This window comes from Pelophylax lessonae (genome assembly GCF_965119305.1).
Source record: "Pelophylax lessonae genome assembly, chromosome: 5".
Classification (NCBI taxonomy): Eukaryota; Metazoa; Chordata; class Amphibia; order Anura; family Ranidae; genus Pelophylax; species Pelophylax lessonae.
The window spans coordinates 371,325,556-371,353,276 of NC_138772.1; the positions used below are offsets into that span (position 1 = coordinate 371,325,556).

General features: G+C 40.8%; 1 protein-coding gene across 1 annotated transcript in view; it reads left to right on the plus strand.

Moving 5' to 3' along the window:
* Nucleotides 1–25,362, plus strand: part of CD226 (CD226 molecule) — a 93,663-nt gene extending 68,301 nt beyond the window's left edge. Inside the window, exons 4-6 of the mRNA XM_082259320.1 lie at nucleotides 6,243–6,336; nucleotides 21,347–21,419; nucleotides 24,885–25,362. Of these exons, the coding sequence (XP_082115446.1) occupies nucleotides 6,243–6,336; nucleotides 21,347–21,419; nucleotides 24,885–24,974 (257 nt within the window). The 3' untranslated portion in view covers nucleotides 24,975–25,362. The remainder of the gene's footprint in view (nucleotides 1–6,242; nucleotides 6,337–21,346; nucleotides 21,420–24,884) is intronic.
* Nucleotides 25,363–27,721: the final 2,359 nt, after the last annotated feature.

A 27,721-nucleotide genomic window follows, 5' to 3' on the forward strand; every position in this document is an offset into this window, starting at 1 on the left:
ACATTTTATGCCAATTTGTTTTTTGCTACATATTTTTGGTAAAACAAAATTGCAATAAGCGTATTTTGATTGGTTTGCACAAAAGTTATCGCGTCTACTAACTACAGGAAAGATTTGTCATTTTTATTGTTTATTTATTTTTACTAGTAATGGCGGCGATCTGCGATTTTTTGCGAGACTGCAACATTGCGGCGGACAGATCGGACCCCTGACTGACATTTTTGACACTTTTGGGGTGCCAGCGACATTACTACAGTAATCAGTGCTAAAAATATGCACTGTTACTGTAATAATGACACTGGCAGGGAAGCCCGTGGGTGAACAAGGGGTTAAATGTGAGCCTAGGGGAGTGATTCTAACTGTGGGGGGGCGTGGCTTCTGAGATGACCATAGAGACATGTGATCCTATATAGAAGGATCACATGAGCTCTGTGATCATTTCAGGGAGAAGGACGGTTGGCTGTGTTTACAACAGCTGACCGTCCTTCTCTCTCAGAGGGGAATGATCGTGGGTGTCAGGTAGCAATCGGAGCTGCCTGACACACGTATCGGCCTCCCCGCTGACAAGCGGAGGCAGGAGTGCGCCGGGGGCGGAGTGCGCTCGCTCGCCCCCTAGACTCCCGAGAGCGAGCGCTGTACATGTATGGCGATTCTCCTGGGAGCGGCTGCCTGCCGCAGTACATCTGGAGAGGGCGGTTGTAAACAGGTTAACAATTGTATTGTAAAAAGAAAGATGTTTTAGTTGCACAGCATTTGCCAATATATGGGGAAGATGCACTACCTCGTCAAGTCTTCTTTGTATAGTGTGGTCCCTATCTCTTATCAATGAAAGTCTCCATCTTGGATGCATACATAGAATAAATAAGTTAAGGGCATATATACTTGGAGGTAGCCGATTCCTCCTTAACTTCTTGCCATATATGTGCTGCGGCGGGGCAGCTCGTATACGCACTGTAACGTACCTGTACATTGGGGCTTTCTTTTGGGTCCGCGCATGCACCTGGAAACCTGAGCTGTCATTCTCTGCAGCACAAGCTGATCAGTGGGTCTCAGCCAATGATTTATAGCTGAGACCCATTGATCAACTGAGTGAATGACAGAAGAGAGCCTTGTGTTGGTAAACAACACAGGGCTCTCTACAGGCAGCAATGATATGTCAGTTTTTTCTTCCTGCAAAGCATGAGTTGGAAGTCTTTGCATCTCATCCCATAAATCTGGTTCTGGTTTGAATGCTATGTGAGCAACATAGGACAGGGGTTTGGCTGGGATGCCTTTATTGCTTCTGGTGCATTTCCTGATTAAAGCCTCTTTGTGGCCCGGTTTCTTCTTTTACAGCATTTGGATTGTCTGCTTTATTTTATATTCCTATGTCACTTTGTTGCTTATCTTTATGTGACATTTCCCTCAGTTTGAAGCATTTGTGTTAGTTCATAACATTTTGAATACACTGAAGTTTCATCCACAATTACACTTTTAATGGCTACCTTGTTTGTGTCTTTTTATATATTTCTGTATCCCTTTTGGGATTACCTGTACTCCACAAGTACACCTTCCTTTGTGAAAGCATCCCATTTTGTATGTTTTTCTTTTGGGATGTACACATAGGCTTTGCTTTAAAACATTTTTTAGATGATTCAAATTCGGGGCTTTTTTTATTCCACAGTTCATATGGAGTTGATTTTCCTGATAATTGATTTTGAAGATAGCATGCGGTCATAATTGCCTCTCCCCCAGTATGTGGTTGGCATCTCACCAAACAGCATGGTTCTTTCACTCTTACATAGAGTACAGTTTATTTTTTCTGCAACTCTGTTTTGTTTTGGGTGGTATGGTACAGTTGTTTGCAATATTAATCCATGCTTTCTGAGAATCGCCTGTGTGTTATCACTTATATATTCAGTTCCACTGTCTGTGCGCAATATTTTGCAAAAAAGTGTTGCTTACTTGAGCCAAATACTGTTCAAGTTTCTCTGGTACCTCACTTTTGTTGTGTAACAGATATAGTGTAGTATACCTGAAGAAAATATCTATGAAAGCGAGAAAATAACTCTTTCATGGAGTAAATTTTACCATTTGAGCTCAAAGATCTGAATTAATTAAGTCCCAGAGGTTTCTGAGCTCTGCGGTTACTTTGCTTTGGAAAGGGTTTTCTTGTCATTTCTCCTTTTATGCAGTTGGTGTAATTTATTGTTTGAACAAATGGACTAATTTTTATTCCACTTGCAAAGTCATGCTCAGTTAATTTCTTTATTATGTCAGGACTTCTGTGCCCAAGTCATCTGTGCTATGTGCATGTTTGAATATTTTTCCTCCTTGGCAGTATTAATCACCTCATTGCAGTTCAGCTTATACAGTTCATCTGTAATTTTAGCATTTGCAAGAAAGCTATCCCCTGTTTTAAGAGCAGGGACATAGAGGACATTTTCACAGGTATCTTTCTGGTGACACTCTGGGAAACAGACGTTCATATGTGGAAGGAGTGCCAAACCAAAAAAGTCCAAATTAATTTATTCATGTTGTGTTAAAAGGCATCCAATGCATTTCGGGGGTCAAAGGAACTCCCCCTTCATCAGGGCTTCAGTTAAAAAATTAGAACCTTGAGTGGTCTCAAAATAGTGCTTTTCTGTTTGAATCTGTGCAGGGAAGCTGATTGCTGAATTAAAATTCCTGGGCAGCAGTATTTGCATCAGCAGTCAAAATAAGAACCTTCTTCTCCACTTCTTCTTCACTTCCTTCCTAAAGATGCAACTGGAAGTTAAAGGATATCTTCCTCTTAGTTGTCACTGGAACACATTGGAAGACTTTTTTGTTTCACTTATTGTTCAAATTTCTGTCTCAGAGACAACGTTTACCAGGACAAATAAAGTGGTCAAATCTACCTGGTATGTACAGAGACATCTATAAAAACTAGATCTTATGTTTCCCTACATAATCCAAAACCAGTGACGGCTTGTGCATTAGGTGCACAGGGGCGCCGACCCCAATCTACATGCAGGGCACCAGACGCATGGATTCCAATGGTTTTTTTTTTAAGCACGTGATTAGAGCCAGAGGCTCTAATAGGCTTCAAAAAAGGGTGGGCTCGGGGCGCAGAGCATTGCACCCTGAGCCCACCCAGTTGTGTGACAATAGCGAATAAATATACACTATTATCACACAAATTTTTAATCCCAGCCAATCAGGAAACGGGTCCTGAGACCCGTTTCCCGGTTGGCCAAAAGGAGAGGCCATGCTATTGGCCAAGGAGGAGGAGGGAGGAGATGCATTGGAAGCCGCCGCCACCTTCTCTCCACTTCAGTCCAGGGTGAGTGAGCCAGCGACATGAGGTGGGGGATGGTATGGTGTGTGAGTGAGCTGGCGTGGTCTAGGGGGTATGGTGTGGTCCATCTGCTGCCCCCCCCCTGGACCATGGAGCACCAGCCGCCACTGTCCAAAACTAAGAATGTTCTGGCTACACATACAATTAAAGACATTTAAGAAAGATATACAAAAGAAAAAGAGTAAGCTATTGCGCTGACTGTAATACAACCATCATTAAACGGGGGAATATAACAGGGCCAGGAAAGTGGTAGGGAACGCCAGGTAAAATGGATGCAGCTCCTCTCAAATTAGGTCTTGAGATCCTAATGCACATATAAAAAAACAAACACAAGAGGTTGCCTCCATCTAGGCGTAGCAATTTATTAAAAAGCATAAAAGACAATAAAAATGCACTCACTAGATAGAAGTAGAATAAGGCTTGTCAAAGACCCTGATAGCCCTCCTTAGGATCACCTTGAGGCTGCAGAGTTCAGCAGGCATGTGACTAATTGAAACAGAGTTCTTAAAAGAAGTTTTAGCTTTGCTAGAGGCCTGAGGAAGGAGCACATGCTCCGACAACGCGTCGCCTATGTCATCACGCCCCACGCTCTACACTTCACGCCCAAACCGGAAGTCCGCCGCCGGGAGCGCTGTAAGTGTCCCCAGGGACCGGATAACGCTGATCCCCACAGCTAGACACGGATCCTCGGAGTGCATCAGTTCCTTTCCGCCCAGGCATTTGGACCAACCGATCCCCTGAGATGTATATCCACTGCTGTTTTACCTCTTGTACATTGTGAGTACCCAGTATGGTGAATTTTTAATAAACACCGAGTCATATTACACTTAGAGTGGCGCTGTCTTCTCTCATAGTACCCTGCAAGTTCATCTTCTCCACTTGTGACAAAGCTGCCTTCAAGTGTTCACAGACCTGTTGTGTTTATGGACTTTATGGACTCTTCAGATATTATTTAGGTCCGTTATTGTCCTACATGTCCCCATAGTAGGTCTATTGAGGGTCACCTCTGAGTCCTTGTTGCGCCAATACACCCTTGTTCTTAAAAGAAGTGCAGTTGCCAGACTTCAGGCTGGAACATAAGCATCAGCAGCTTCCAGAAGTGGCAAGATGGATGCGGCTCCAAACAGCACCTCTCTCGGCTGGGTGATGACAGGAAGTGGAGGGGATGTGGCTACATGAAAGATATGCATCTGGACTTTTGGCATTCCGATTACCGCTGTGACAGTTATTTTTTACTGCCTGCCCAAAGTTAAAAATGTAGATTATGCCCAAAACTGTGCTAATGACAGCTAATTGTAAACAAAAAGGCGGAATTCAATGACAATATGGGAATCTCTATGAAGTCATTAACCAAACATGGCCATGTCCATGTTATGTTGTGAATGACGTGAATCTGCATTTCTGGGGGATGTGATTGATGGTGGATTTATATCACAAGACTTTTTTTTGATAATAAAGGACTTTGTGTGTGTGTGGTTTTTTGCTTTTCACTTTTTTTGTGAATGTGTAGAGGTATGTACAAGGTTTAGGAGTGTGTCTATGGGAATGTTTGACTATTCTTCCAGAGGCACATTTGTAGGCCAGGCACGGATGTTGGAGAGAAGGCCTGGCTCGCAGTCTGCACTCTAATTAATCCCAAAGATGTTCTGTCGGGTTGAGGTCAGGACTCTGTGCAAGCCAGTCAAGTTCCTCCACCCCAAACTTGCTCATCCATGTCTAAATGGCAGCCTGGCTTGCAGGGAGGAGAGAATCCCCCGTCCAGGTTTTCCCCCTGTCAGAGGCATCTGCCTAAAACTCATAGAAGGGTTAAGGGTCATGCAGCCCCGGATTAATGGAAGGCTGACAGTGAGCTCCGTGCCATTGTATCAGCAGGGTGCTTGTTTCTGTCAGCAGAGTCGTGTGGATCTGTACAGAGGTCAGGCACCAGTGACCCATACTACAAAGTCAAGGTGGGTAATGAAGTACTGGTGTGCACAGCCACTGTCTGGAAGGATCTGAACCCATTTTTAGGGGGAAGAATTCACTTTGCACTTCCCACTTTAATGATATGTGATGTTTGAACACACAATTGGGCATGATGATGTTATAGGCAAGATATCACTCACTAAGGGATACATTGCATCACAACCAAGAGGTATTGACAGTTGGATTAACTTGGACCGTGTAAATCTTGATGAAGAAGTCCATGGAGAGATCCACCTTGAGTTACATATAATGCAAGATCAACACAAATGTAACCTGCCATGTCTTAGAGGCCAGTTCATTATGCCGATGACTGAGGAGTGAAGAGGGAAAGGTAGCAGTCATACCCCTGGACGTGAAGAAAAGGAGTTCTTGATGCAACTCCTATAGGAGGAATTGGTCAGATGCGTGTTAGACTCTGTAGTGGTGATAGTCTAATATTTGAGGTGAGCAGGCATTGCACCTGACTGAGGTGGGTCACCAGAAGTACTGTGAAGATACATGATCTGTCACTGCATTACACAGTGGTTTTCACTATATACTGTATATGGGACTTTTCAGAATTATGTTGAATTTTTTTCACATCATTACATAGTGTTTTTACTCAAGAGTCTAGTGGAGTGCTGTTTGATCAACGAGTAGACTTTACATGTACTGTATGTTATAATATGGTACAATTTATTGTAGCACTAATTTTTAATTTTGTTTGTGTATAGCATATCTACTGTATATACCTGCTGCACTGCACTTATTTTATGTTTCAGTATTATTATTATATGTAATGTAAAATATTTTACCTTCCAAAGGATGTATAGTGCTGTTAACGAGCATGGAGAAGAACCAGGAATAGTGACATGATATTTCAGTAATGGGGCAACAATATATATCAAGCAGAAATGTATCAGTTTAGAATGATATATAGTTATTTTGTAATATTTGATCATTTTATTTAATTTTTCAGGAACTGCTTCACTTTCTACTGTCCTTCTCATGTACGGATTATCTTTTTTGGCTATCATAGTAATCGTTAGTACTGCATCGTTATGTATTGTAAGGTAAGAAATTTGATGTAATACAGCTTTAAACAAAGGAGTACAGTTATAGCTGTACATTACAATGGGAGAACAAGGATAAATACAAAGTGTCTTGCTAGACTTTTTATGCTTTTCCTAGGTATTTTATTTTCTGCGCATATAGGTACTTTAGCTCAGAAGTCAGATTTCTTGTCCATACCCCTGCCATTTGCAATATGGACAGAACATCCCACCCTATTTATCTCTAAAACATAAGGAGGGTGTTCTGTAAGGCCTCGTTCACATGGGGTATATCATTTCATACACCTGTGCGAGGGTACATGGCCTGCATTCAGGGACACAGACCACCACATATGTCAAATTGAGACCAGTGGCTGTGTCAGATCAAATGGTATTGTTCTGTACTGCAGTGTTTTTAACCATAGCCAAAAGATGGCTTCAGCATGCTTGTCCAGTTCTGGGAGGGCATCTATTGACATCCTCCCAGAACCTCGCCCCCTCTGTTTTCCCCTGGTGATGGTATCGGGCGCTCCCTGTGATCGCCGTGTCCTTCAGACACAGATGATCACAGATCAAGGTAAAGGGCCAATCACAGCAGCCCTTTACCATGTGATCGGCTGTGTCCAAACACAGCTGATCCCAAGTATGCAAATCCTGGTTATCGGCATTTCCTTTCCTCAGTGCTGTCACTGTGTGAGGAAAAGAGAGCTGATAAATGGCTTTCCTGTGAAGCGGACATTTCCACTGATAATCAGGGCACTGATCATCAGTGCAGCCCCATCAGTGTCAATCAGTGTTGATCAGTGCAAACCAGTGCAGCTTATGAGTGCCCATCAGTGCACAATAATGAAGAAGATGCTTATTTGCAAAACTTCATAACAGAAACAAAAAAAAGAGTTTTTATTTCAAAATTTTCAGGGTTTTTTTTTGTTTGTTTATCAAAAAATAAAAAATAAGACCCAGTGATGATTAAATACCACCAAAAGAAAGCTCTATCTATCATAAGACATATAGAATTTTAATTTGGGTACATTGTTGCATGAACATGCATTCAAAGTGTGAAAGCACTAAAAGCTAAAATTCGGCCTGGTCAGGAAGGGGGGTGAAAATGCCCAGTAGACAAGTGGTTACAGATAAACAACACTGAGAATTGAGCCTGTATAGCACCTAGAGACATACTTCATTTTTCTTTGCCCAGACACAGTATCTTTTCACACAGAACCTCATAAAGCTTTACACAAAGATAAGGATCTTCATTTTCATCCATTTTGCTGTAATTTTTAAATCTTATCTAAACTGAAAAAAAAATGTATCTCTTTAAAAATAAGGATGTTTATCCTAGTATATTAGCTCTGTGAATATAGCCTACTACACTATCTGCTACTTCAACAAACACTGAAAAATGTTACAGTACAAACAGAGGCATTAATATATCTTGTAAGAAAACCCTACAAGTTATCAAATGTCACCCAAAACAAGAAACAAAGGAAATCTACAAACACATTCAATTATAGAAAAATATTATAGCATACTGTAAATAAGCAACACAAATTAAAGTGATACTAAACCATATTTATTTTTATTAAAATAAAAAAGATGTTCTATTTACCTGCTCTGTAGGAAGGATATTGCTTATCACCACTTCGTCTCCCGTTGGAGCTGTCTCTTCCTCCTTCTTGCAGGTGTCCCCTCAGCAAGCTCAGGCACAATCCCCCTTCCTCCCAAAAGGGTTCGACTTAAAGCAGTCGGCACCTATGGCTCCTGCTACTCTCAGATTCTTCATTTAGGCCAAGAAGGGAGCAGGAGTCCCGTGGATGGGATAGTGCTAATTGTGATTTATTAATTCAGTAATGTCTGTCAGTAATGCTGTAAAGTTCCTTATAAAAGAAATAAAGGCACTCTTTCCGTTTTTTTCATTTTTTTATTTTTTTTTTAAATGAGTCCATAAAATAAATTAAGGAACAAAGTAATGAAAAAAAGTTTAACTATAGAAAAGGTAACAAATTAATAACTAGGAAAGGAGGGGGAGGAAGGACTTTTTTTTTTTTCTTAATTTGCACAGTTGCTTTACCCGACATAATATGCAGATCAAAAGTCACCCCTTTAATCTGTTATGAATGAACCACCAGCTTCCAATCACCTAATGTATAAAATTCAAAATACTAACAAAAAAATGCAAAGCCATCTATAATTCTGCTCCCAGCTATATCAATACAAGCTCAAAATATCATCTAAATTGTCCTCTTCACTCTTCCTAAGACCTTGTGCTTTTTAGCTACCTTATCTCCTCTTCCTATGTTAATGTGCAGGATTTCTTCAGTGCATGTCCCTTCCTCTTAAGCTCTCCACTTCAACCTTTTTGACTATTTCCTACTCGGTCCGCCTTTAGGCATTCCCGAAAACTCATCTCTTCAGGAAAGCCTATCCTGCCTCTATCTATCAACTGACATTTTAATTCTCAAAAAACTAATTTCCACACAGTTATTATTACCTTTTTGTTTCACTTGCCTTTCCATTTTAGATTGTAAGCTCTCATAATCAGGGTCCTTATAATGCTCATGTCTTGAATTGTATTGTAACTGCTCTGTCTGTCTATATTTTGTAAAGAGACTGCACAAACTGTTTAACCACTTAAGCCCCGGAAGATTTTACCCCCTTCCTGACCAGGGCCTATTTTGTGATTCGGCACTTCGTGACTTTAACGGACAATTGCGTGGTCGTGCGACGCTGTACCTAAACGAATTTTACGTCCTTTTTTCCTCACAAACAGAGCTTTCTTTTGGTGGTATTTGATCACCTTTACACAGGGAAGAATGACAGGCGGCTTTGTTTACATTAGCCGCCTGCCTTTCTCCCGCTGTAACGGCCGATCGCGAGTGCCCGGCAGACATCGGGTCCGCCGGGCACACGCAGGGGGGGGGGGGGTCTGTGACCGAGTGGGAGCAGGAGCACGCCTCCGCCGGTGCGCGCTCTCACTCCCTAGAGCCTCACAGGCTAGCGGCGTAGTCCTACGTCGCTTTGCCTGTGAGGGGCTGACCGGCGCAGTAAATAGTCGTGCGGCGGTCGGCAAATGGTTAGGCTTTAGTTACAATCAAGCAGTAATAGCGTACCATTCTGCAGGTTTTTTTTTTTTATTATTGTGAAGTGCGCCATGCCTACATATCAGGACATGGATGACTTCCTTGGATGCACTGCTGACCCAAAGTTTTGAATGCATCCATTGGATAGGGTCAGTAGTTATACTGATTGTATATAAATGTGCCCTTTTTCATTAATCCATCAATTATTATTATTTTCAGGATGTACATCTGATTACGCACATTCATGAATCCATTTTGGTTGGAGAATTATATTATTAAAATTTCTAGCCTGAGAAATCACAAACATTGGTTTAGCTTTTCCAAAACGTCAGGTTACTAATAAGGAGTTTAAAACCAGAGTGGTTTGATGTACTCAAACAATGCTGAATTAAATTAGACGAAGCAGAAATTGTTTGTCTAATGTATGTGCTAAAAACATTGAAAGCCTTTTAGAATTTCCTAAATTTATACTTGAAGTGTGGTCACAGCTTAAGTAATAGACCAACCCAAATTGCTTAGACTAATAAAACATAAGCAGTTGTACTTATTCTGGTCTTTACTGAAGAATCGGTTCAAATATTCACTTGGTGGAAAAACAATAGAAATATCTATGAATATTTTTATATAGTAGCTGATAGAGATTATATTAACAATAATCTCAACTGATTTTAGCTTTAGCTGCTGAACTGATTTGCACAAATCTTATGGGAAATATTAGACCATTCTTGGTTACACAGCTATTTCAGGTCTTTAATATTTCTGGGCTTTCTTGCATGAACAGCTCTCATTAGGTCATGCCAGTCTCATTTTTCTTCTTTTAACCTTTATATGACATAATGCTACCCTAACAATATTTGCACTTCCTTATTGCCTCAATTATAGCATTCTATCTAGCCTCTGTATATGCCCCTATTTCCTACATCATGCTTCACAGTTGGGATGAAATGCTGGTGCCGTTCCAAAGTAATTACATTGCACACCCTGTCCTGTATGCTTTATTTTTGGGTGTGGCAGGGATTGGCCTACATTTTGGCAGTTAAGTCAACTGAAATGAAAAACACATTATACACCTACACTCACAACAAAGCATGTCAATGCAATGTTCATGAACATATACATTTTGGTAGGGATGCAGGGTTATTCTATTAATGAATGGCAAATGAGTCTGCTAAGCAAGACTATCTTTATCTTCTATTATGATGTAAAGAAATTAGACCACATAGACCACAACATTCGTGTAAAAATTCAGGTACATTTTTCTTTGTAACTGAATGTTCTTTGTAATGTTTGGGTTTCACTGGAGTGTTTCACTGGTTTTAGTTAAATGATGAAGTTACAGAAAAATGTATTGCTTTAAGTGTGAACAGTCTACCTGTAAAACTACATGGTCCTCTATAACATGAAATAAAGGTTCATAAATAAATGAGCAACAAAACCTACCCTTGCAAGTTATTTTTGGTCAGAGAGAGCTTGTCTGTTTCTCTGCCCTTTTCTAGCTTTCCGTCAGAGTTTATTTTCATCTATTTCTGAAATAAACCTCTTGATGGGTATACAAATACTTGCCTGAGCTATAAAATATTTAACAAACCATTAGACTGAAAAAACAATTACAGTGAGTTAGCAATGGTCATGAAGCATGAGAAAAAATGTATTCTACAGATACGTGTTATGTGACCTTCAGTGTTAAAAAGGAATATGAGAAAATCCAGCAGTTGGAGAATACTTTCTGATTCAAAAGGACCAAAAAGTATAACAAATATGTCAGTGGATAATACACAGCACATTTGCTGTAATATATGTGTATTATGTGTTTTTGCCAACTGCTGCTAGATACACAGCCACACATTCTTTGAAAACCGTTTTTCAGAAGCATAGTTGAAGTTATGTACAATGCTACAAAACTGAGAAAATTGAGCTATTAAAGCTGCCAACTAGCAGAACAGTCAATAATAGAAAATGGGTGTTTTTTTTTACTTGTGCCACACAAAAAGGAAGCCTTGAAGCTATAGTGTGCTGAAAAGTTCAACTAATTGAGGCTTGCAGAGCCTGACTTATGAGGCAGCCAGGACAGGACTTCACCGGAAAGCTGCTTTGCTAGAGGCTGACCTTCTCCAGAATACGCTGTTTACCTAGTTCTTACTGACTTGGAAAACACGTGAAACCAGCGAAAACTGAACTCCTGGTCCACATACTTGTGCCCCATCTGTGGCCCAGAAAATATTGTATCAAGAGCATCATCATGACAGTCACTCAATGAACATTTTAAGAAGGAGAGACTTTTTTGTTTACACCTACTTCCTCTGACATTACGTCCTTTTACTGTTGTGACTAAAGAGACGGCACATCCATTTAGTATATATTTTTATGAGATTTTTTGCAGCTAAATCTGCTTTAAAAACCATAAGTGTATTTTGGGTGTTTGCTATATTGAGGCATGCTAACTGTCGTTTGAACAAGGCCTAATGAACAAGGTCTAATAGTTTTGATCTCAAGCCCATGTGAACAAGTCTTATGCCTCGTACACATGCAAAGATTATCGGCCGACCGATCGGCCGTCTTTTGTCCAGTGTTGTTGTGTTGGTTGAAATGTGCTCTAGACTGCACACAAATTTTCTCGGCCAACAAAAACCAACTTCAGAAGTGATGTCATGTGCTGGTTTACTTTCCGTGTGTTTTTTCTTCTCTGAGCATGCCCAGTCATGCTCATCAGATTTTTGTCTGCCGAAATCTGTACTGACTGCACAAAAATCGGCCGTTCTCTTGACGGCCAACAAAAATTTTATAGCCTGCACACCAGATTTTTTTCGGCCGAAAAGTCGGAGTCGGTTGTCGAAAGCATCGTACTAACAAGCCGAAAATCGGCCGATCGGACGTTGGCCTAAAAATTCCCGGCCAATAATCGATGCGTGTGTACGAGGCATTACTGAAAAAAAAAATTGTTATAAGCAAAAATTTTTATACAAAATCAAAGTTAGGTAGTGGAAGTGGGCTGCAGATCCTGTGTAGGGGATGTCTTCCTTTCACTAGAGTTTATTCTTTGCTGAATGAATGTGAAAGTAAAGGGGGGTTTTACACCTTATAGCATCATCTGAAAGATCACTCGGACACGCGGATGGTAATTGAAAGTAAGTGTCAAAATTAACCACATGTTGTCTAAGTGAAAGTTCACTTTAATTATCCAATCATTCCAGTTAACTTTAAATACCCAATCTTGCAGATGACATAATTTGACAGAAAATAGTTTTTCACATGATTGGCTAATTGAAGTGAATTGAAAATTTACACAACATAATCCTCATGTAATCAATTATGTGTTTTAACCATCCCTCAATCTATTGCAATGTTGCAAGATAATGTTATATAAATTTACTTAAAAAATATATATATATATATATATTGTATATGTGTGTGTGTGTATATATATATATATATATATATATATATATATATATATACAGTATGTCACAAAAGTGAGTACACCCCTCACATTTTTGTAAATATTTTATTATATCTTTTCATGTGACAACACTGAAGAAATAACACTTTGCTACAATGTAAAGTAGTGAGTGCACAGCTTGTATAACAATGTAAATTTGCAGTCCCCTCAAAATAACTCAACACACAGCCATTAATGTCTAAACCTCTGGCAACAAAAGTGAGTACACCCATAAGTGAAAATGTCCAAAATTTGGCCCAAAGTGTCAATATTTTGTGTGGCCACCAATTTTTTCCAGCACTGCCTTAACCCTCTTGGGCAAGGAGTTCAGCAGAGCTTCACAGGTTACCACTGGAGTCCTCTTCCACTACTGCATGATGACATCACGGAGCTGCTGGATGTTAGAGACCTTGCGCTCCGCCACCTTCCATTTGAGGATGTGCCACAGATGCTCAATAAGGTTTACGTATGAAGACATGCTTGGCCAGTCCCTCACCTTTACCCTCAGCTTCTTTAGAATGGCAGTGGTCATCTTGAAGGTGTGTTTGGGGTCATTATCATGTTGGATTACTGCCCTGTGGCTCAGTTCCTGAAGGCAGGGGCTCATGCTCTGCTTCAGTAAAGACATGTTGGCATTCATGGTTCCCTCAATGAACTGTAGCTCCCCAGTGCCAGCAGCACTCATGCAGCCCCAGACCATGACACTCCCCCAAAATGCTTGACTGTAGGCAAGACACACTTGTCTTTATACTCCTCACCTGGTTGCCTCCACACATGCTTGACTCCATCTGAACCAAATAAGTTTATTTTGGTCTCATCAGACCACAGGACATGGTTCCAGTAATCCCTGTCCTTAGTCTACTTGTCTTCAGCAAACTGTTTGCGGGCTTTCTTGTGCATCATCTTTAGAAGAGGCTTCCTTCTGAGATGACAGCCATGCAGACTAATTTGATGCACGGCGTATGGTCTGAGCACGGACAGGCTGACCCCCCACCCCTTCAACCTCTGCAGCAATGCTGGCAGCACTCATACGTCTACTTCCCAAAGGCAACTGCTGGATATGACGCTGAGTATATGCACTCAACTCCTTTGGTCGACCGTGGCGAGGCCTGTTCTTAGTGGAAACTGTCCTGGTAAATCTCTGTATTGTCTTGGCCACCGTGCTGAAGCTCAGTTTCTGGGTCTTGGCAATCTTCTTACAGCCTAGGCCATCTTTATGTAGAGCAACAATTCTTTTTTTCAGATCCTCAGACAATTTGCCATGAGGTGCCATGTTGAACTTCCAGTGACCAGTATGATAGAGTGAGAGGGATAACACCAAATTTAACACACCTGCTGAGTCACATGCCACCGGGGAGGAAAAATGGCTAATTAGGCCCAATTTAGACATTTGCACTTAGGGGTGTACTCACTTTTGTTTCCAGCTGTTTAGACATTAATGGCTGTGTTGAGTTATTTTGAGGGGACAGAAAATGTACACTGTTATACAAGCTGTACACTCACTACTTTACGTTGTAGCAAAGTTTAATTTCTTCAGTGTTGTCAATATATATATATATATATATATATATATATATATATATTTACTACATGGCCTGATCTATTACTAGATACAATGCACAATCCACTAACTACCTGCCTAATCTCACTCCTATCTCGCCTAACACATTATACACACTGCCATATAAGCAGCAGCTTTATATAGTGTGGGGCGTGGACTAAGCCCCTGAACCATGATTGGCTAAAGGTCCCCCGCCTTTTGCCAATCACGGACATTGTGCTGTGATTGGCCAAGGCATACAGGTGCATGTTTTGGCCAATCATCAGACAATCAGTAATTTATTCACTGACCAGTGCAGTGCATGATGGGGCACTCATTGGCGGGCAAACTTCCCACCGAGTGCCCTATTTGTTTGTGTGATCAGTGAACACACAAACGCCCGATGTTCGAGTTGAACTTACGTTCGACTCAAACTCAAAGCTCATCCTTATTAAGGAAAGGCAACAGGGCTAGCAATTTTAGTTTCTTAGCAGCCAAAAGCTACATATTCTAGGTGGTATCAAAAATTGTTGAGACTAGTTTTAACCCGCCAATAGATGGCAGCACAAGGCTGCAAGCACAGGAGAGTTATAACCTTCATAAGTCAGTGTGCCAAAAGACATCTTCCTGTATACATCAGGAGCTGTGCAACTGGTGCTATTCTGACCACTTGCGTTATCACGTCTGCTATTTCAAAATGGACAGCAAGTTAGAACAAAACGCAAATGTCAAAAACTGGATACTGCACGACCACCATGCACCCCATAACTCACCTCACCTCACACATGAGTTTTTCCCAAAAAAACATGATCTCGCTGCACACTCCAATGCCGAGATCCACGCTTCGAAAAGAAGACATCCTTTTAGAAGTGTCAGGAATGCTGGGAGCGCTGTATTGCTGTGCAAGGGGACTATTTTGAAGGTGATAGTGTGTAAACATAGATAAATAGAGCACTTTCTTGTAAACCGAGCTAGTCTCATACCTTTTTGATACCACCTCGTATGAATGGGAACCAGCAGCTACCAGTAGCAGAAAATATTCATGCACATGCAAGCTAGAAGTGTCAGGACTGGAATACAGAGTGGAGTATGAAGAACCTGTATTATACAGTCATGGTCAAAAATATTGGTGCCCCTGCATTTCTGTCAGATAATGCCCCACTTCACCTGGAAAATTGTTGCAATTACAAATGCATAGGCATTCTCATGTTTATTTCTTTTGGTTGTATTGGTATGACATGAAAAAGTGGAGAAACAAAAAGACAAATCTGACACATATGACAAAAAACTCCAAAAATGGACTAGACAAAATTATTGGCACTCTCAATTTATTATTTTGTAGCACAACCCTTGGAAAAATAACTGAAATTAATTGCTTCCTAAAACCATTAATGGGTTTCTTACACCTCTCTACTGGAATTTTGGACCACTCTTCTTTCTCCGACAGCTCTAGGTCTCTCAGATTGGAAGGGTTCCTTTTCCCAACTGCTGTTTTGGGATCTCTCCACATATAAAAAATTGACACAGGCTGAAGAGATGTGAAACAGGTTATTGGCAGAACCTCCCCTAGATAGCCCACACAATGTTTTAGCACAATAAAATAAAGGTTTGAATTTAAATACATATGTGTGTGACAAATTCAGACCTTTATTTCATATTAATTATGCATTTTTCCTTTGTACTTAATATTTTTTTCTTTAGAAAATGTGACTGGCAGCAGATGACTAGACACTCCTCCCACCAATGTTTGCATGCAGATGGGCTGGGAAAAAGCTAGGTCACATGACAGCTATATATACATTTAGAAAAAAGGTACCATTATCCATATACAGTGGGTACGGAAAGTATTCAGACCCCCTTAAATTTTTTACTCTTTGTTATATTGCAGCCATTTGCTAAAATCATTTAACCACTTGCCGACCGCCGCACGACTATCTACGGCGGCGGTCAGCCCCTCACAGGCAAAGTGACGTAGGTCTACGTCGCTCGCCTGTGAGGGTTTAGGGAGCGAGCGCGCGCCGCCGGAGGCGCGCTCCCGCGTGGTCACGGACCCCCCCGCGCGTGTGACCGGCGGACCCGATCGCCGCCGGCCACTCTGCGATCGGCGGGGGAGAGGGAGAAAGTCAGGCAGCTTGTGTAAACAAGCTGCCTGTCATTCTCCCCTCTGTATGAGAGCTGATCATATGGATCTACTATGTAGATCCGTTGATCACTCTGCATACAGCTGAAGCCACAGCCAATCACAGTTAGAATCACGCCCCTAGGGACACACACAGCCCCTCCCTCTCAAATAAAGTTAACCCCTTCACTACCAGTGTATTTTTACAGTAACAGTGCATATATATAGCACTGATTACTGTAGAAATGTCACTGCTAACCCCAAAAGTGTCAAAAATGTCAGTCAAGGGTCCGATCTGTCCGCCGCAATGTCGCAGTACCGCAAAAAAAATCGCAGATCGCCGCCATTACGCGTTAAAAAAAAAAACAACAAAAATGACAAAAATCTTTCCCTTTGTTAGTAAACGCAATAACTTTTGCGCAAACCAATCAAAATACGCTTTTTGCGATTTTTTTTACCAAACATAGGTAGCATAAAACAAATTGGCCGAAAATTTAAAAAAATTTTGATTTTTAAATTTTTTTTTGGGGGAATTTCATATAAAAAAAAGGGAAAAATATTGCTATTTTTGCAAAATTTACGCTCTTTTTTTGTTTATAGCGCGTGATCAAAAAATCGCACAGGTGATCAAATACCGCCAAAAGAAAGCTCTGTTTGTGGGAAAAAAAGGACGCCAAATTCGTTTAGGTACAGCGTCGCACGACCGCGCAATTGTCCGTTAAAGTCACGCAGTGCCGAATCGCAAAATACCCTCTGGTCGTTTAGCAGCCAAATCCTCCGGGGCTTAAGTGGTTAAGTTCATTCATCTTCCTCATGAATGTACACATAGCACCCCATACTGACAGAAAAACACAGAATTGTTGACATTGTTGAAGATTTATTAAAAAAGAAAAACTGAAATATCACATGGTCCTAAGTATTCAGACCCTTTGCTCAGTATTTAGTAGAAGCCCCCTTTTGATCTAATACAGCCAGGAGTCTTTTTGGGAAAGATGCAACAAGTCTTTCACACCTGGATTTGGGGATCCTCTGCCATTCCTCCTTGCAGATCCTCTCCAGTTCTGTCAGGTTGGATGGTAAACGTTGGTGGACAGCCATTTTTAGGTCTCTCCAGAGATGCTCAATTGGGTTTAAGTCAGGGCTCTGGCTGGGCCATTCAAGAACAGTCACGGAGTTGTTGTGAAGCCACTCCTTCGTTATTTTAGCTGTGTGCTTAGGGTTATTGTCTTGTTGGAAGGTAAACCTTCGGCCCAGTCTGAGGTCCAGAGCACTCTGGAGAAGGTTTTTGTCCAGGATATCCCTGTACTTGACCGCATTCATCTTTCCCTCGATTGCAACCAGACGTCCTGTCCCCGCAGCTGAAAAACACCCCCACAGCATGATGCTGCCACCACCATGCTTCACTGTTGGGACTGTATTGGACAGGTGATGAGCAGTGCCTGGTTTTCTCCACACATACCGCTAAGAATTAAGGCCAAAAAGTTCTATTTTGGTCTCATCAGACCAGAGAATCTTATTTCTCACCATCTTGGAGTCCTTCAGGTGTTTTTTAGCAAACTCCATGCGGGCTTTCATGTGTCTTACACTGAGGAGAGGCTTCCGTCGGGCCACTCTGCCATAAAGCCCCGACTGGTGGAGGGCTGCAGTGATGGTTGACTTTCTACAACTTTCTCCCATCTCCTGACTGCATCTCTTCTTTACCTCTCTCACCAAGGCTCTTCTCCCCCGATAGCTCAGTTTGGCCGGACAGCCAGCTCTAGGAAGGGTTCTGGTCGTCCCAAACGTCTTCCATTTGAGGATTATGGAGGCCACTGTGCTCTTAGGAACCTTAAGTGCAGCAGAAATCTTTTTGTAACCTTGGCCAGATCTGTGCCTTGCCACAATTCTGTCTCTGAGCTCTTCAGGCAGTTCCTTTGACCTCATGATTCTCATTTGCTCTGACATGCATTGTGATCTGGAAGGTCTTATATAGACAGGTGTGTGGCTTTCCTAATCAAGTCCAATCAGTATAATCAAACACAGCTGGACTCAAATGAAGGTGTAGAACCATCTCAAGGATGATCAGAATAAATGGAAAGCACCTGAGTTAAATATATGAGTGTCACAGCAAAGGGTCTGAATACTTAGGACCATGTGATATTTCAGTTTTTCTTTTTTAATAAATCTGCAACAATGTCAACAATTCTGTGTTTTTCTGTCAGTATGGGGTGCTATGTGTACATTCATGAGGAAGAAGAATGAACTTAAATGATTTTAGCAAATGGCTGCAATATAACAAAGAGTGAAAAATTTAAGGGGGTCTGAATACTTTCCGTACCCACTGTACATAAAGAGAAGGGTTAATGCAAATTAAACAGTATGTGTTTAGTATCACTTTAAGTCAAGAACATTGATCATCTTGGTTCAATGGCATTTCGAAGTCGGTGGGATATATTAGGCAGCAACATGTTGTCCCTGAGGCTGATGTGTTGAAAGCAGAAAAAAATGGGCATCGAAGTCTGTTGTGTATGGGGCTGCGTAGCCACAGACTGGTTAAGATTACCATGCTGACCCATGTACACAGCTAAAAGTGTATAAAATGGGCAAGTGATCATCAGAACTGGACCATAAAGCAATAGAAGAAGGTGACCTGATTTTATGAATCATGTTTTCTTACATCTTTCTTTCTTACATTATGTGGATGGCCAGATGTGTGTGCGTCACTTACCTAGGAAAGAGATGGCACCAGGCTGCAGTATAAGAAAGAGGGCAAGCCTGTGTAGGCAGTGTAATGCTTTGGGTATTGTTCTGCAGGTAAACCTGCCACTCACGTGGATGTTACTTGACATGTACCACCTACCTAAACATTGTTGCTGACCAAGTACACCCCTTCATGGAAACAGTATTCCCTGATGGCGGTGGCTTCTTTCAGCAGGATAATGCGCCCTGCTGCACTGCAATAATGGTTCAAGAATTGCTTAAAGAACACAAAAATTAGCTCAAGTTGTTCACTTGGCCCCTAATTTCTCCAGATCTCAATCCATTGAGCATCTATGGGATGTGCTGAAAAAACAAGTTGGATCCATGGAAGCCACACACTACAACTTAACCACTTTAGCCCCAGCCCTATTTCGGACACTTTTTGTTCACAAGTTAAAACCAGTATTTTTTCCTAGAAAACTACTTAGAACCCCCAAACATTATATATATTTTTTTAGCAAAGACTCTGGAGAATAAAATGTCAGTCATTGCAAAATTTTTTGTCACGCGGTATTTGCGCAGCGGTCTTTAAAACGCCATTTTTTTGGAAAAAATTTGAAAAATCACATTTCACTGCATTTAAAAAATACTAAACAGTAAAGTTAGCCCATTTTTTTTGTATATTGTGAAAGATGATGTCACGCCGAGTAAATAGATACCAAACATGTTACGGTTTAAAATTGCGCCCCCCCGTGGGATGGCGACAAACTACGGTCAATAGAGATCTCAATCTGCGACGCTTTAAATTTATTTAACGGTTACCAGTTTAGAGTTAGAGTGTAGCTCTTTTTTTTTAATTATTGCCCACGCTCTGGCGATCGCGGCGATACCTCACATGTGTGGTTTGAACAGCGATTTCATTTGCGGCTTGACTTGCGTATACGTTTTTTTTTGTGCGCGAGCTAACGGTGACGGGGACGGCTAAATTTTTTTTTTTTTTTTTTTTCCTATTTATTTTTTCTTTTTTTTTAAACTTTATTACAGGTTTTTAAAAAAAAAAAAATCTGATCACTTTTATTGCTGTCACAAGCAATGTAAACATCCCTGGTGACAGCAATATGTCGTGACAGGTACTCTTTATGGAGGGATCGAGGGTCTAAAAGACCCTAGACCCCTCCACTACACTTCCCTGTATGCAAAACGCCGAAAACGGCATTTTTGCATACAGCCGTTTTTCAAATCTGCCGCCTTTTGCAGCACAGTAACCCGGACGTGACGTCATGGACGCCGCCTCCGGGTTACGTCATCGGAGACCCGATCGATGCCGTTTCCGGCATTCATCGGGACTCCATCCAGCCGGCGGACGTGCCGGCTGGGTGCTCGGGGCTCCCGGTGGGACGGTAGCCCCGAGCAAAGCCGCGGAAGGCGGCGGGAGGGGGGGGACGTCCCCTCCCGCCCCCCCGGGTAACGATCGAGCGGCTCCCGAGCCGCATCGATCGTTACCGACGGAAAGCCGACCGTCGGCTTCAAACAACGGTACCGGGATGATGCCTCTAGCTAGAGGCATCATCCCGGTATAACCCCGCAAAGTCTGATGACGTAGAGGTTACGTGACTGGTAGTAAAGTGGTTAAAGCATATGCTAGTATGCTATGGTATCTGAATGCTTGGTGTCAGATATCACACTATACCTTCAGAGGTCTTATGGGACACCCACCCACACCCCTACCCCCTACCCCTACCCCTACTAATCCAAAATTTCTAGTACTAATCTGACTCCAACCGCCCTGATGGATCCTGGAGGAGGGTAGTAAAGCTGCACTGGTAGGTATGGCCAAATTGCACTGTGGGAGGGTCTCAAAGGGGCATGGTTAAATAGAACGCTAATATACTCATATACATGCTACAGTCCTTGTATCCTGATGCATAGCCGTGTATTGCCACATCTTCTAATTCATCTCAATGGGCATCTGTATGCAGGAGCCTCAGGTTCCAGGAGATTGATTATGCTGGCTCTTCACGCTGTATGCCCCCTGTGTGCATGATGCCTTTTATAATGACGTTGTACATTTTTTGGCACTGTATCCCCCCCATGTACTAAATTTAATCTTTAAATTAGTTTGGCATCACAACAAAACTTGTTTGATCAAAATAAAATGCCTTTTTTTCTTGTTTCAGGAAATGGAAGCATAAAAAACAAGAAGTTAAGCCAGCAACACCCACATTTGGTCCAGTATGTTTTTCCCAGGAGGTGAGGAACCTACTGGATTTTTCTCTATGTATCAATATAAATGTGAAGATGGTACAGCGCCACTAGATAAATTAACTATGGGGATGACCTCCAATAATACAAATGGGGGCGCACATGGTGAAGTATGTACGGATTTTATTAATAAAAAAAGGTTAAAAAACTCACATGTAGCTGCTTGATACAGGCATGTTATTCAATTGATTGGCCGCGGCTGGAACAGCGTGACTGCATGGGGGCTAGCGTACGCTCTGTGGCTACATTTTCAGCAATTGATTCCTTTTCCTCTATATGGACTTATGGACATTGGTTCACCTCTTTTCCTTTAGTTAGTTAATTTATCTAGTGGAGCTGTACCATCTTCACATTGTCTTTTTGGTTTGATATACTTTGTACTAGCAGCCTTTTTAGCTCATTGTTCTCTGTGCGCAGCTTTCCTCCATTACATCAATATAAATGTGATGTTGTATTGAATGAATAGTAAACATACACATTTGAATTACACATACACATTTAAATTTCATACATGATATCTGACTTACCTGTCAATAGACTTCTTGTAATGCAACATTCTGCATTGGAGAAGCATTATCGGATTAATGAGGACTTTCCACTACCCCCCCCCCCCCCCCCTCCAAGTGTTAAAATGACAGCACTAGGTTATTCCCTATCATTTAAATGCCAATGCCATATACGATTGTCAATTTATCTTCCAGTTTGGTTCCTGCTGTATGGCATATTTCAGGAAGCTAACATAAAAACAGATTTTGGGAAGTTTTACTAGTTTAACCTCTTGAATTTGTGGGCCTTTTTCTCCTTAAATTCTCTCGAGTCCCAAAGCATTTTTCTAATATTTGTATAATTTCTTCATGTTATACCTTTTAGTGTTTAAATAGGGCATTCTAATAATTGATTGTAAAGCTTTTATTTTATTTTTTTTTGTTCACTGTGTATAAGCCTTAGCGCCCGCATGATTGATGTCTCAAAGCTATGCTAGGTGTTATCCCAATTTGGCTACAAAAGTGGAAATACACTTCAAGATACTGTATACATAATGTAAATATTTTTTAATGTATTCAACATTGTGTATTATTTCCTTTATGCCTGGTACAGGAGGGGATTTGAACTTGAAGAAATAAACATCCACTATAGCATTAGTAGCTATAGGGGTAGTCTTGTGTTGATGAGAACCATAGTAATACTGTTATACGTGTATCATCTTTTTTGATCAGCTTGGCTGGCTGTTTTTAAAAAAAAAAGGCACTTATTCCCCATCTACACAAGCGAAGTAGATGGAGGAATCCTCCCCGTTGTGCCATTGTTTTCTGACAGCGGGAATTCTTCACTGTCAGAATACACTGATCGGTGCTGCAGATCGGTTCAAGAGAAGTCCATCATTAGAGCCTGAACTGGCCAGACTGCTGAACCGGCCAAATTTCAATCCATTTTTGGCCATCTTTAGAGTTTGAAATTGCCAACCAATGTTAAGCCATTGACCAGCCCTTTATATTACATATAGGCCACTATTGAAATTTCATACTGAAATTTAATCTTCAGATATTTCAAAGCTATCAGCAATAAAAACACGCTGCAATGTCCTGATTACAACGCCCAGCCCTGACAAACAAAAATTCACACTCATGGTGAACAGCTGGCAAAAAAGGCAGGCTGATGTGTATTTGGTAAAAGCCAAAAAACTCTTTGATTAGATTTTTTGCTCTGCATATGCAGGTCAAATAACACGTTCACTTCTTTAACATCCTCCCCACCACAGCTGCTTATATTTACTTTGTTTACTCCCTTGCTGCTCAGTTTGACCTTGAAAGTATTAAGTGAATATTTTACTTTACTATGCAGCATGGGTAAAGCACATATTCACTTTAGGCAGAGCCTTTTTCCCCTGGCACTCTCAGGTGAGCGGTGGGAATGCTCTGCACTGGGGGGGGGGGTCAGTACCATGTGGAGGGGGGCTTAGCACTGTGAGGAGGAACTCTATACTTGGAAGTTGAAGGAAAGTCAATTTTGAATATACTAATAAAATTGTCAAGGTATTTAATATTGAGGCATCACATCCAGACATCTATGCAAAAAAGCGTATATAGGACAAGAAAAGTTACAAATTGATTTACATTTTAATGAGTAAAAAAGGTATTTGATCCCCTATCAATCATCAGTCTTAAAGGGAGTGCTCCTAATCAAAGCTTGTTACCTGTATAAATAACACCTGTCCACAGAACCAATCAATCAGATTCCAATCTCTTCACCATGGGCTAAGAACAAAGAGCTGTCGGAGGATGTCAGGGACACAATTGTAGACCTACACAAGGCTGGAATGGGCTACAATACCATCACCAAGCAGCTTTGTGAGAGGGTGACAGCAGTTGGTACGATTATTCGCAAATGGAAGATAAACCTTGTGGAGTTTCAGGGATCATGGGAACTGTGAGAAATTATCCCAGAACTACACGGGAGAATCTTGTCAATGATCTCAAAGCAGCTTGGACCATAATTACCAAGAAAACAATTGGCAACACACTACACCATGAAGAACTGACATCCTGCAGTGCCCGCAAGGTCCCCCTGCTCATGAAAGCACATACATACAGGCCTGTCTGAAGTTTGCAAATAAACATCTGAATGATTCAGAGAATTGGATGAAAGTGTTTTGGTCAGATGAGCCCAAAATCAAGCACTTTAGCATCAACTCAACTTACCGTGTTTGGAGAAGGAGGAATGCCTATGACTCCAAGAACACCATCATCACATCAAACATGGAGGTGGAAACATTATACTTTGGGGATGTTTTTCTACTAAGGGGACAGGAAAACTTCACCGCATCAAAGGGACGATGGATGGGGCCATGTACCTTCAAATATTGGGTGAGAACCTCCTCAGTCAGGGCATTGCAAATGGGTCATGGATGGGTATTCCAGCATGACAATGACCCAAAACACACGACCAAGGCAACAAAGCAGTGGCTCAAAAAGAAGCACATTAAGGTCCTAGAGTGGCCTAGCCATAGCCATATCTAGCAATATATGTTTTTAATCATATTTCTGTTACAATAAAGATTTATATTTTTATAATAATTGGAAATATTGTTAATGGCATGAAGTCATTCCTTGGGTGGTACCGAGAAAGTACCATTTTTTTTCTCAGGCTATATACGCTTTTTTTTTGGAAGTTAATTTTTAGTTTTACACTGGCCTATGTCACCCAGTAATTAGTTCTGTGCCCTGTATTCTGTGTTATACATTTCTCAACCTTGTATGATACACATTTTGCCATGACCACACCCACTACTCTGGTGCTTCATGCTGTGAGCGCTGCTTCACTTCTCTCCCCTGGGTAAGGGAGAGGGCTGGTGGAGTTGATGGGGAGGATGCGAATACTTATTCTCTAAGAAAAAACACCCTGACTTTACTATTTGATGTTTGGTTGTAATAGTTTTTTTTTTTCTTCTTTCAGTCTAACAACATGGAAGAAGACCACATTTATGCCAATATTCAGCCAAATCCACTCACAGAATATCCAGCGATTCAAGGATATTATAATTGAAGGGCTTCATATATACAATATGCAAATTGTAATGCTGTAATATAGATTATCTACTTCAGTGGACTGCTTGAAAATTCAGTTTAGCATATCTAAGTAATTCAAATGTAATTATAAACATCTGGATTATTCCTTTTGTTATGTGTTCAGCTATTAGATTTATGGAATGCCCTTTGCACGTAATGAAGCATGTATAACCTATAGCAAACTGATAGATTATAACTCATTGACTTCACTGCGCTAAACTGAAGAAAGCTGAAATTAGGTTACTATTGCTATTGGTACATCAGTGCTATTTGCACTATGTGAATACTTAAAGGCACTAATGTGATTTTACTAGTTGATTGTACTACCTTTATTTAAATTTAATATTGCTATTTTGATATATTTTAAGGTAGCTGTGTTGGACATTGTGCCTAAAATAACAATGGTATATGTTGTCCTATTTAAACCAATTCATTCTCAATTGTCATTTTCCCATAGAGTTTATTTTAAATAAATAAAGGCCACCTTATTAAAGCATAGATCATTTTAGTACTCTTCTGTATTTTTCCTATGCAATGAACATTTATCCTTAAGTTAGCTTTGCCCAGGACGAACATATCAATAATAATTAGATAGGAAACTTGTTCTGCACTGTGTCTTTCTTCCTTATTTAACAAAGAATAATGCTTAGTCTTAAGTGTAGTACCCTTACCAACCAATCAAAATTCACTCTTTGGAAGTTAGAAGAGCACAAAACAGATTCTGATTGGCTTTTATAGGTTTCTGTACTGAAGAACTAGCACTTGGGAAAAAAATAACTTGGTTTTGTATTGGACGGCATGTATGTGTATATAGGTATACATTTTGTGTAAATTGAAACTGCAACAGGGAGAATGGGAATGTAGGGAAGGGATCTCTGTTGAAGTCTAATAGCCACAGGTGCTGGACACTTCACCTTTAGCAACCACAGTTCAAGGACACTTTATGTTAGTTGCTGGTACTTGGGTGTGCCCAGGACTTAAGCACCAGAATTGGAAGCGCCAGATTATTAGCCCTTAACAGGAGGCTGTTTCCCAGTGAAGGTGAACTAAGGACTAGTGTTTAGTTTTTAGCTAGCCAAGTTTGTTGCTGGGGATAAGAAGAGTTAAATGTCTAAGTCAGTGATGGTGAACCTTGGCACCCCAGATGTTTTGGAACTATGTTTCCCATGATGCTCAACTACACTGCAGAGTGCAGGAGCATCGTGGTCTAAGTGAAGGGGTTGAGCAGGAGATGTAATCATTAAAAATGCCAAGGTCAGGGCAGGAGGCACACTAGAGAGTTAAGGTCATACAGGCAGTCAAAATCCAATTATTGCAGCAGTTCAGGGATAACTGGCAAGATGGGTAACAGAGGCTTGCATTTGGCTGGAATCAAGAATGAAAATAAACTGAGAAACAAGAGTATATGGACGTGAACTAGGCTATCACTGGAGAATTAGGAACATTCTGGGGACAGGATGATAAGAGCAAGAACCAAGACTGAGACCAGGATACAATCCACAAGATAAATATAAGATTTATGGATTGCAACCTAACACAATAACAGACATCTAGAACAGGGATCACCAAACTATGGCCCTCCAGTTGTTAAGGAACTACAATTCCCATCATGCCTACTAATGTCTGTGAATGTCAGAGTTTTACAATGCCTCATGGGACGTGTAGTTCTGCAACAGCTGGAGAGCCCTAGTTTGGAGATCTCTAATGTAGAACATGGATGGCTAAGTCCTTTTAAAGGTATATAGACCAATCAGGACACCTGTTATTGCAGGTCATTTATTTTGAATGGCAAATGCCAAACACTTTGATTTCCCAGTGTTTGGTTTTAAGATGAAATAATAAAATATTCATAATGCATTTTTTTTCTGGGCACAAAGTGAGACCACAATAAATACATCAACTCATTATAAACAATAATTCATCACTGGTCTTTCTGTTTGGCGAATAGGCTGTTTCCTAAATTGCTGGTAAGTTAAGTTAAAATCATTACCAAATATTTACTGAAAAGTTATGCTAGTATAATTCTTAAACTATCTTTTATCATTTGGAGAAAACAGGGTATACTAGAATTACCCACTAGGGGAGATAAGGGAATATGGGGGATGCCAGTCACAATAGTATACAAAACAACAATATGCTTAAAAATAACAATATTTAATTATCCGTAGGTAAAAATCTGAGAAAACTATTTAAAATCATATAAACAATATTGCCAGGCTTATTATACAACCAACAGAGCCAAAAGTGGCAGTGGGATTGTCCCGTTTCGCCCAGATTGGGCATTTATTTTTTTCAATGGTTTTTATTGAGTTTTCAAAGTACAAGAGAACATATACACATACAACAAGGAACAAAGAACAAGCAAACTCTCGCTCAAGACGAGGTGGAGCTAATAGTAATGATCAGTGACATTGTTCAATCTCAAACCAAATATAGTTACACAATATGACTAAAGAATACAGTCACCCGTGTGGGATCAAATCATGTGAGTAGGAGCAAACAATGCAAATACATAAAACAGAGCATAACGCGGAGCATGGAACGTCCGTATCATGACAGGTACATTACTGAGAGGGATACCAATGAACCCAGGCTGCCCATTGTTTGTCAAAAGGCGTAACAGTGTCCCTAGTCCTAGCTGCAAGCTGACGCTCATATTGGTAGGTCAGGTTAACTTGCGCTAATACTTCATTGTGGCTAGGGGCTAAGCTGTCCTTCCAGTGT